Here is a 9,620-nt window from a genome sequence, read left to right on the forward strand (position 1 = left end):
ACTATCTTTTGAAATCAATTATACAAATTCACAAGTCATAACCACCCAAATAAATATATATACATATATATATATATTTAAAATTATATTACATCAGTAACCATAAAATAAATAAATTGATAATATTGTTGAATTTAAGACATATCCTAAACATGAAAGGCAAAAATGACCATTTCGTGTAAATACTTAACCTATAGCTCGTGAGTGTCTAATTATTCATGGAGAGAATTGTTGATTTTACCCCTAAAGTGCAGTCTGGATTTTTATTCTTTCCTTTTTTTTTTTAAACTTTTTTTGTCCAATTATTTCTTGTTATTGAAAACATTTAAGTATGCTAATGCAATCTACAATTAGAATTGAACTCGAACCATTATGATATTTACATCTAAAAAAAAAAATGTCATTTCATTGTATTGGAATAATTTTACTTTTGGAGGTCGTTGAGAGATTTATATGAAGCTATTAATCTTATTAACAATATTTAAGTAACAAGCTGACTAAGTTTTTAGGGTTTGTCTTTGGTTGTTCATGAAAGAATAGTCCAACACTATAACATGTATGATAATTATATATATGAGATTTGTTCATTTAACAATCACTGTACTAAGGTGTAACATTGGTGTGTGATCAGTGACAAATTGCAGATTAATTTTAGTGGATAACAAATAAAAATAAAAATTATAAATAACTAATGAAAAAGGAAAACTTCTAGAATTTATTTTAGATATTTCTTTATAATTGTTCCGCAAAAATTAGATATTAAAATGTAATCACATAAAGTAGCATTGTTATGCGTATTCCGAAATAAGATTATGAAATTAAAAACTTGAAATTTGAAAAAATCAAGTTAATTTCTTAATTTAAAAATTGATGAATCTATTTGACAAATCTCTACAAGTTTTTATTATATGCTTATCTTTACATGGTACGTAAGCTAATTGTTTAAGATTTGACTGGCATATGATCATAAGAAAGAAAAAAAAAATTGTAGCTTATACACATATATCGCAAAAAAAAAAAAAAAAAAAAAACAACTTGATGCAATGAAGGTTACATTTCTTGATTAGCAAGGAGAAACTTGATAATTGTTGACTCTCTGAGTTTTCCCCTATCTCTTTTTCTTTTCTCTCTTTTTTTTTTTTTTTTTTTTTTTTTTTTTTACAAATAAACTAAAGTGGAAAAAGGTTTATTCTTTCTGTAGGTGGCTATAAACTTGTTTTTTTCCCTCTGTGCTTGTCCTGCTTAGTTCTGTCAATTTTTAGCTATATGGTCTTCCTTTTTAACTTATTCACACTTTTGCAGTCATTACCTATGACATTTTATTTTAATGATAAATTCTTTTACAGTAACTACTGATGACATTGTATTTTAAATGACATTCTTGTAATTCCAGTACAATGGGGTTCCAGAATTGTCCAATCATGACCACTGCAAGGATTGTCTTATGGATGGGGCGCACACTCTTGTCTCTGCTGATAGCTACAGGGATCGTAGAACATTAATGAAACAAATTGCGGAAGATGTACTTGCAGGGAGGTGCGAAGATGGAACATATTATGTTTCCAAGGCGTGGTATGGCTTCAAAGCTTTTATGCTCCCACTGCTCCGGATATGCATATTTTGTTTCCGATAGCTTTTATGCTGATGCTAATGAGCTCCTCAACTTCAGGTTGCAACAATGGTTAAAAAGAAAAATACTTGATGCTCCAACCGAAGCTGATGCTGGGCCAACAGTTTCCATAAGGTGCCCTCATGGCGAGCTTATGCCCGAGGAGGCTGTGGGAGCTAAGAGATTGCTTGTTCCTGAGAATCTGTGGCTCTTCCTTTATGGAGATGCTACTACAGTAAAACCTGATGATCCTTTGGATTGTTCGACTTTTCCTTTAGATTCAAGACAATGTTCCCAGTGTTGTGATGAACTATCTGAAGTAGCATGCATGGAAGATTATTTAAGGTCATTTTGACTTTTTTTTCGCTAATGCAGAATGACACCTTTTTTTCTTTTTTTTTTTTTTTGTGTGTGTGTGTTTGCTTTTGTTTTTTCCCCCCAGTTTTTGTGAAAAGAAACAGAACTTAATCAAAACAAACTGAATAATGATGTATAAGGTGAGGAGGACTGGATGCCCACCCAAATAAAAAACTAAAAGACAAGTTTAGAGAGAACAATGATAGAAAGACGAATAACGACACACATATGATCTCTGACCTTTGTGTTTATTGCTGCAGAATAGTGAGGCTCAAACAGCGCCAGAATCACGAAAAGTTAGCTATGGGGAAAAGCCTTGCGCTTTCTCCTGATTGCAAGTATTACTTGTTACCATCTTCATGGCTTTTGAAATGGAGAAACTACATTAATGCCAGTGGCAAGAATGTTGCATTGTCGGCAAAACCTGAAATATTGGATGGCGCTATTGATTTGCTTAAGTGTGAAAAGGTAGCCTGCAAACTATACCTTGCAATTCCCTTCGTAATTCGTTTCGCTGTTACTTGGATAATTGTTAGTATCCCTTGCTATCTCAAAGTAATGTGGATTCGATTCAAATCTAGTGGGAATTAATGAAACGTTATGAAACAATACACTATATCCCCGACCTTCTTCCACTCTTTTTCCAATCATAGGCTGTGAGCAGCTCTTATTCAAATTTTGACTGCTGGTAAATTGACACCGAGATGAATGGATACCTGTTGACTGTTGAGACCTATCTCAGTCACTTAAATCAGTTTCAACTCTTTTTTTCGTCGCTCCATACTTCTTTTGACTGTAGTTTTTATGTCTTTACATTTTCTTGCAGCATTTACTACTCATAGAAAGACCTCCAGATCTTGTGTGGAGACGGGGTTCAATATTCCAAAAGTCTTCCGCTGTAAGTACATGAAACAAATATATGTATATGCTTTTGAAAATTCCTTTTTGTCTTGAACAGTATTGTTGCAGCTAGTTTTATTTAATTTGAAATCTAGATGTATAAATATAAATCTTCCATTCCCATTCTTTTTCTAGTGGAATGCGAATTAATTTTGTTTGTTAGCAGGCTACTATCTGCTTCAAAATAGTTGTTCAACTTCCACTATTTTACTTTATTTATGTTGTTTCTTCTTATGAACTCCAGACAGATGGGTTAACTGTTATTACTGAAAATGATTGGAAATGCTTCTGTGAAGAATGGGGCGGTATTGAAGGGAAAGGCATATCTGCCTGGATTGAGCTTAGTAGTGCTGCAGGAAGTAATTTGGATAGTTCATGTGAAGAGATGCCAAAGGGTGAGGAGGATCAGGGCCATCTTGACGAAGTTAATGACGAAAACGAGACTAGAATACCCCGGATGAAGACTTCTCCTGAGGTATTCTGAAATGTTGATTTGTTTTCGCTTTCTTTGCTGAATTTGACAATGAAAAGCTTCTCAAGTAGACTTTGTCGTGTAAACTTGTGGGTGTGAAATTTTATTCAGTTCTATTATGGAACTAGTTTTTTTTAGCCTCCATAATGTACATTCATCATCGTTGTTACCTGACTTGATATGCCAGAAACGTTTGGTGAACTAGTTAGTCTGTGTCTTAATAAAGGCAGAAATCTGTGCTTATCATGTGCAAATTAGTATGCATACTGAAAAATTTTATTGGTAACCTTGCTTTCTTCATTGAAAATGGGAATTTTTTCATTGTGGTTTTGTTATAAGTTTGCAAAGCATTATAAAGCCGTCTATGTTGATGTCTTCGCAAATGTTGTGCTTTAATTATGCCAGATATGTGAGAGTTGCATTGGGGAACGAGAAAGCTTGGAACTAATGCAGAAACTTAATTATTGCAACGAGGATGTATACGTCCATTTCATTCGTGGGAAGGAAGCTCCGAAATCAATTTTACAAGCATCTGAGACCAATTTTGATCCAGATCGACGAGTTTCAAAGCGCTCAAGGAAGACAAGTTCTGGAAATCAAATAAGTCTAAAAGTTTCCGGCTCCACATCAGTATACCAGTTAAAAATGATGATATGGGAATCTTTTGGGGTATGCTACTTGAAGTTCGTGCTTCCATGTATGCGTGTCTAAAGGGGCATATGCGTACAATCAACCGTGTACATGCTCTCAAGCAATGAAAAGAACAAGAATGAAATAAAATAAAATAAAATAAAAAGAAAGATGAAAGAAAGAGAGAATACATATATGTTTGTGTGTTAAATCTTTTGTGTTTTACATGTTTTGCTCCCGCATTGATTTTAGATCCACTTCAATCTGTTGCAGGTGGTTAAAGAAAATCAGATACTTCACAAAGGTACACGGGTAATTGATAATGAATCTGATACTCTTGCCGACATGAACATATTCCCTGGAGACAAGCTTTGGGTAACCGATTCAGAAATCCATGAGAACCGTGATATTGCTGGTAATTATGATTTATTATCTGATACTTTCAATATAAAAGAAAAGAACCGGATTTTTCTTGTATGTGCTGGGATTTGAGTCAAAGTTCCTCCAAAAGAGGTTGGATTTTCAAGCTTCTAGTTTAGAAGCTGAATAAAGGCCTAATTACAGACTAGTAATTAGCTCTTTGGGTTTTATAGAGATAACTATTTTGCTAATAAAAGAAACACTTGAGGTGGCGTATATAGTGTTTTTTACACTAGGTATTTTTGGAAACTAAACGTGTTTATTTAACTACTGAATAAATTTCTCTAGTTACAGTGCTCGTCAACTTTTATTTCATATTCCATACTTAATCAAATTATCAAACTCATGAGGGCTCTTTTTTTTTTTTTTTTTTTTGAAGGGAATGAGGGCCTATTAAGTAAGGGTAAAGGAAATTAATGATTTGAAAAATAAAGTAAGATAAAAAAGTATTATTCTTGCTTTGGAAAATAGTCTTTACAGAATTATGCTAAAATGACATAAAGATGCCAGATTAATGAGTATATATGTCAACATATTACTAGGAACACTAACCTTACAATTATGGCTGACTATTTTAAATATTTGGCTGCTGCTGTTATATTTTCATCAGCATTGTGAGATTTATTTATTTGTTTTTTCTATGATAACAGATGAGCTTTCAAACGAGAAAATGGACGTGCAACATACTGAGGGGGGATTTCATGGGACACTTTTGACTGCTAATACTTCATCCCAAGTTGTTTAAGCAACGCGCTTTCACTATATAATATCTGTGTGTAATATCCAGCGTTTTTGTAGATAATCTTTTGGATTATTGATAGTCAAGATGCATTTGGACAACCTGTATCATAAGGTATGTTCTTTAATTTTCCAACTTTCTATGTTATATGTTCTGTCCTAAGCAATAGTTTCACTTCATGGATGCATGTGCTGCGAAGTTTGTTTATTCTCACTTCGCTTTGAAGTTGAGGAAGGTTAGTAAAATCCATTATGTTCTGCAAGATCAGTTTCTTTGGTGCTACAGTGTAGTTATTTTGAGTGATGATATTTGGGAGCTTGTTCCATTAGGTTGACACCACATTTGATGTTTTTACTTTTTATATATTTTTCTAGTGATAAAATCTTCGTAGATCTTTTCTTTTGGTTGCTAAACAATGTTGCTGGATCTTTGAAGGTTGTTTTGCGTCTTGTCATAGATGGCTGTTTTATATCTGTAAATACAAGGATCTACATATGTATTCGTGTGTATTTGTGCAAGCATATAAATCACTGGCCATGTCATCTTTCTATTTATTCATGAAATCCGGCAGTATATTTGAACTATTGGCTACTTCTCTTGTCTTGGGCAGAAGCGACTGGTTGCTGTGGCGAGTATTTTTTTTTGTTTTGCTTCCTCAAAGTTTCACAAGGCTGGTTTGTTGTAAAGTAAAACATAAACGAACTTGGCTCTCATCTGGGATACAGAAATGTGAATTTGGGGCGTTTCTGCATTGCTGGCTGTGGCAGGAAAAAAAGAGAAATATGAAATGTGTGTCAAAAACTTATTCGGGCTCTTATTGATCAAGATGTCATTTGTTGTTGTTGATTAAGGGTGTTGCAGCTTCCTCTTATTCTGCCTCACCCAAATTTTAAAAGTCCGTTTTACGTGTACATATTAATTCTCTCTCTCTCTGGAAAGAGGAATTGGTGATTTTGTTGAGAGTTCTCTCTCTTTGTACCAATCAAACGCCAGAAAGAGTTTGAGATTGTTTATACCCACTTTTGCCGCTCCATTGTGTACTATCGGAGCCCTAAATCTATTGTAGCTGATCCCTTTTCATGACTTTGACTTGAACATCTTGAATGTGGAATCTGTTGGTCATAACTACCAGAGTTACGGTTGCAGACAGGCATAGCCTAGCAGGAAGTAAATTTATGCCCCTATCTCTGTTGTTGAGGTCTAGAGTTTGAATCTGCTCACCCCCAAATGAAAAGTAGTAAAAAAAAACACAGTTTATTACCCGAGCTATTATTTATTACAACGTCAAGCTAAACCCATCAATCATCAGTGGATGTGAAATCAATTACAGTAAAACGGGAGAATAGCTCTTGATTGTTCATTCTTTATCTGTAATCGTATATGAAACCAAAATGGTTGTTGAAAGTAAAGCGAACATTGATTGAATCACTCTTTGGCTGTCCAAATAGAACTAAACGACACCAATGTGTATCCTCAGATCCAGCGTTTATGGCCTCGGGAGTTGTGGACTCCTCGGAACCAACGATCCCAGTTGACATCTGCCGGACCTTTGGTCCTATGTTCACCAAAACCATACAAAAATCTTTCATAACCCCGAAAATAAGGTAAATAAAAGCCCTAGATATGAACCGTTGCGAGTGATATGATTATAATTTTATCTACAGTTTTTCATTTTGAAGTTCGTCTTAAAGAGCAAAATACAGTTTATTAATATAAATTTCCTCTCAAAAGGCAAAATTTTAATTAAGGACTCGTTTATTTTATCAATTCGAATTTTTAGTTTTAAATTTTTACATTTAAAAGTGCTCAGAAAATATCATATATAACTTTTTTTACTATAATTAAAAGCTCTAAAAAAATATCATATTTTAGTTTGAATTGAAAACTCGAATCTGTAAATCGATCAAGACCTAAGAGTTCAAGAATAGTTACAAATGATGTTTATTTATCTGCAATAAGAAATTGTAGCTTAGTGATGTGATTACTTCTCTCTATAGATTTTTTTTTTTTTTTTTTTTTTTTTTTTCCCTTTTTTTTTTTTTAAAATTTTTTTTTTTTTTTTTTTTTTTTTGTGTACCTATCTCTATAGTTAATCGATATAAATTCGGTTTTATATTTGATCTACGGTTCAAAAAAGCATACTTTTAGCGAGTGCCTACTACCGAAAACACTAAACAAAAATGAATTCAATAGTGAGAGAATTTTATAATCTCTTACATGGGAAGCAGTGGATCTGGAATGTTTTCAAGGCTTGAAAGAAGTCTGCAGAAAGACAGAAGAGGTTGGAAAGCTCAAGTGAGAACAACAATTATGAAATTTGTAAATCTTTAAGATCTACTTGATCATAAAACCAAACCAAAATCAATGGCGGATTGAATGCTTACTCTTTGCACAAAATGGAGGATTGACCTACTGTCTCTAGTTCATTCAGCTCTTCCTGCATCACAAATCAAAAAACTCCCCTCCTTGTATCTCAACATTTCCACATCCAAATAAACACCAAAGAAATTGAAAACAAAAAATAAAATTGTAAGAAAGAAAACAAAAAAACAGAAAATTAAGAGAACCCCATTTGATATATGATCAAAACAAGTACGGAGAAGGTGGCGAGTGATGACCTGAATGATGTTGATTTGGTTATTGAGATAAGATATGGATGCAGACAATCTATGCCTCCCCAAGAAAGTGAGATGTGCTTTTGCCTTTTCTTTTGCTCTCTCTTGTGAATCAAGAATCACTTGATCTTCATCTTCCTCTCTCTTTGCTCTTTCTCCTAGATCTTCATCTCCTCTTATTTCGATCGACGGCGACGACAACGATAACGACGATGATGATGATGGCTTTGATAGTTGGTGTTGGTGTTGATGTTGTTCATCCATAGCCACAACCATGTTAATTCACAAGCTCATCAACTTCTTTTTAAGAAACGAGCCAAATGACCAATGCTAAATATATATTTGTGTGAACAGGGGTGGTAAAAGTATGAAGCAATTATAGTATTCGTTTCAAAAAGAGGTGAGGAAAAAGATGGGTGATAGTTGAGGAAGTGGACCTAGCTTGCCCAACACGATTAAAAAGCTGTAAGGAGTGGACCAAGGTATTGAAATAATTTGAGGTTAAGGGAAGAAAACTAGTTGCAGTTGCTTAAGTACAATTAAGAGGAAAAAGATGGGTGATAGTTGAGGAAGTGGACCTAGCTTGCCCAACACGATTAAAAAGCTGTAAGGAGTGTACCAAGGTATTGAAATAATTTGAGGTTAAGGGAAGAAAACTAGTTGCAGTTGCTTAAGTACAATTAGAAAAACATTGGCATATCAATTAATATATATTTTTTTTCAGTATGAGAAAGCAACAAATAAACTGAAATGGAATTTATAAGAGGTGGCAGACAGTTGACCAGCCAACTAAAAGAGAAGAACATTTTCTTCTCCATTCCCATTTTGGTATTTGGAATTTTGACATATGTCCTAAAATAAAAAAAAAAAAAAAAAAACAATAAAACCTTAAAAAACAATAAAAATAAACCAAGAGTTTCTAATGACGAGTTTGTATTTTCAGGACATTTCAAGTTGTGACATAATTACACAATATGACCGATATAATTGACAAGTTTAAAATAAAATTTGACTCGAATTGATCTAATTCATAAGAGTTTTAGTTTTGAATCAAAATATAAAACTATGGACAAATATTTTTATTAAATTTATAATTTTAATAAATAAAAAGTCATAGTAGACTCAATTTTTACCTCTTAAATTAAATAATTTAATTATTAAATTTTTATATTAGTTGTGTCTTACTGATTTTAATGACCTTTTTATTGGACAAACTATATGTAACCTATCGACTCGAAAATAATATGATTAAATGGACCAAGACGAACGCAATTCAAATTGTCTCACCTATTTTTTTAATTATTATTTTTTATTTACTTTTTAAGGTGTTATTTAGTGTGGGTGAGATTGGAATAGAGATAAATATTGGGTCATTTAAGTCAAACCCCAATCACTGAGCCGCCACGAATTCGATTACGTGCTTTTTCAGAGTGCAAATGGGTGCTTTTGACGCCACCTAGTGCCCTTTCATTTTCTTGCCTACAAAGGCCAATTTCTCATTCAAACTATATAGAGACTGTTGAATCTCACCTAATTCCCGCAAGATTTTTGTTCTCTGTCTTTATCCCCATCTTACTTTCCATTTCATGCCTAAACATTCACTCTCATATTATGGTTGGTAATCTCATTATTCTAAAATTGAAAAAGAACAAAAAAAAAAATTAGGGAATGTACCCCATGACCATTTTAGTTTTATGTCACTCTCTTAAATTTCTATATATGTTTCAACTTAATATATAAAGAAAAAAAAAAGTGAGTACAAAATTTTGCGTGTTTTAAGAAAAGGGATGACCTTTTATGCTCCTTACTGAGAGGCCCTTCCTCTGGGAATATATATATATATATATATATATATATATATATCATGTAGATGTGCTC

General features: G+C 33.1%; 2 protein-coding genes across 2 annotated transcripts; one reads left to right on the forward strand and one right to left on the reverse strand.

The window, feature by feature from the left end:
* Positions 1-1,043: 1,043 nt before the first annotated feature.
* LOC21398014 (ubiquitin carboxyl-terminal hydrolase 26) lies at positions 1,044-6,210 on the forward strand. The gene is made up of 10 exons (XM_024164994.1): positions 1,044-1,049; positions 1,394-1,572; positions 1,670-1,954; positions 2,227-2,434; positions 2,793-2,864; positions 3,111-3,341; positions 3,744-4,007; positions 4,242-4,383; positions 5,039-5,241; positions 5,738-6,210. Exons 1-9 carry the CDS (start codon positions 1,044-1,046, stop codon positions 5,131-5,133), a joined length of 1,482 nt encoding a protein of 493 aa, XP_024020762.1. The 3' UTR covers positions 5,134-5,241; positions 5,738-6,210.
* An 88-nt stretch (positions 6,211-6,298) lies between these two features.
* LOC112091405 (guanine nucleotide-binding protein subunit gamma 2-like) lies at positions 6,299-8,210 on the reverse strand. Its single transcript, XM_024165011.1, has 4 exons — positions 7,746-8,210; positions 7,512-7,564; positions 7,345-7,389; positions 6,299-6,682 (listed from the first exon to the last, which is right to left on the reverse strand). Exons 1-4 carry the CDS (start codon positions 8,016-8,018, stop codon positions 6,601-6,603), a joined length of 453 nt encoding a protein of 150 aa, XP_024020779.1. The 5' UTR covers positions 8,019-8,210; the 3' UTR covers positions 6,299-6,600.
* Positions 8,211-9,620: the final 1,410 nt, after the last annotated feature.

This window comes from Morus notabilis, unplaced genomic scaffold, assembly GCF_000414095.1.
Source record: "Morus notabilis unplaced genomic scaffold, ASM41409v2 Scaffold699, whole genome shotgun sequence".
NCBI lineage: Eukaryota > Viridiplantae > Streptophyta > Magnoliopsida > Rosales > Moraceae > Morus > Morus notabilis.

What these genes read in the sequence shown, in the direction of transcription:
- LOC21398014 (XM_024164994.1), top strand. An exon ending in TATTCCAAAAGTCTTCCGCT is followed by an intron (nt 2,865 to 3,110) that starts GTAAGTACATGA and finishes TATGAACTCCAG; the next exon opens with ACAGATGGGTTAACTGTTAT. An exon ending in GGATGAAGACTTCTCCTGAG is followed by an intron (nt 3,342 to 3,743) that starts GTATTCTGAAAT and finishes TAATTATGCCAG; the next exon opens with ATATGTGAGAGTTGCATTGG.
- LOC112091405 (XM_024165011.1), bottom strand. Translation starts at nt 8,018, where the DNA reads ATGGTTGTGGCTATGGATGAACAACATCAACACCAACACCAACTATCA. An exon ending in TCCTCCATTTTGTGCAAAGA is followed by an intron (nt 7,390 to 7,511) that starts GTAAGCATTCAA and finishes GTCTTTCTGCAG; the next exon opens with ACTTCTTTCAAGCCTTGAAA. An exon ending in CCAGATCCACTGCTTCCCAT is followed by an intron (nt 6,683 to 7,344) that starts GTAAGAGATTAT and finishes TGGTGAACATAG; the next exon opens with GACCAAAGGTCCGGCAGATG.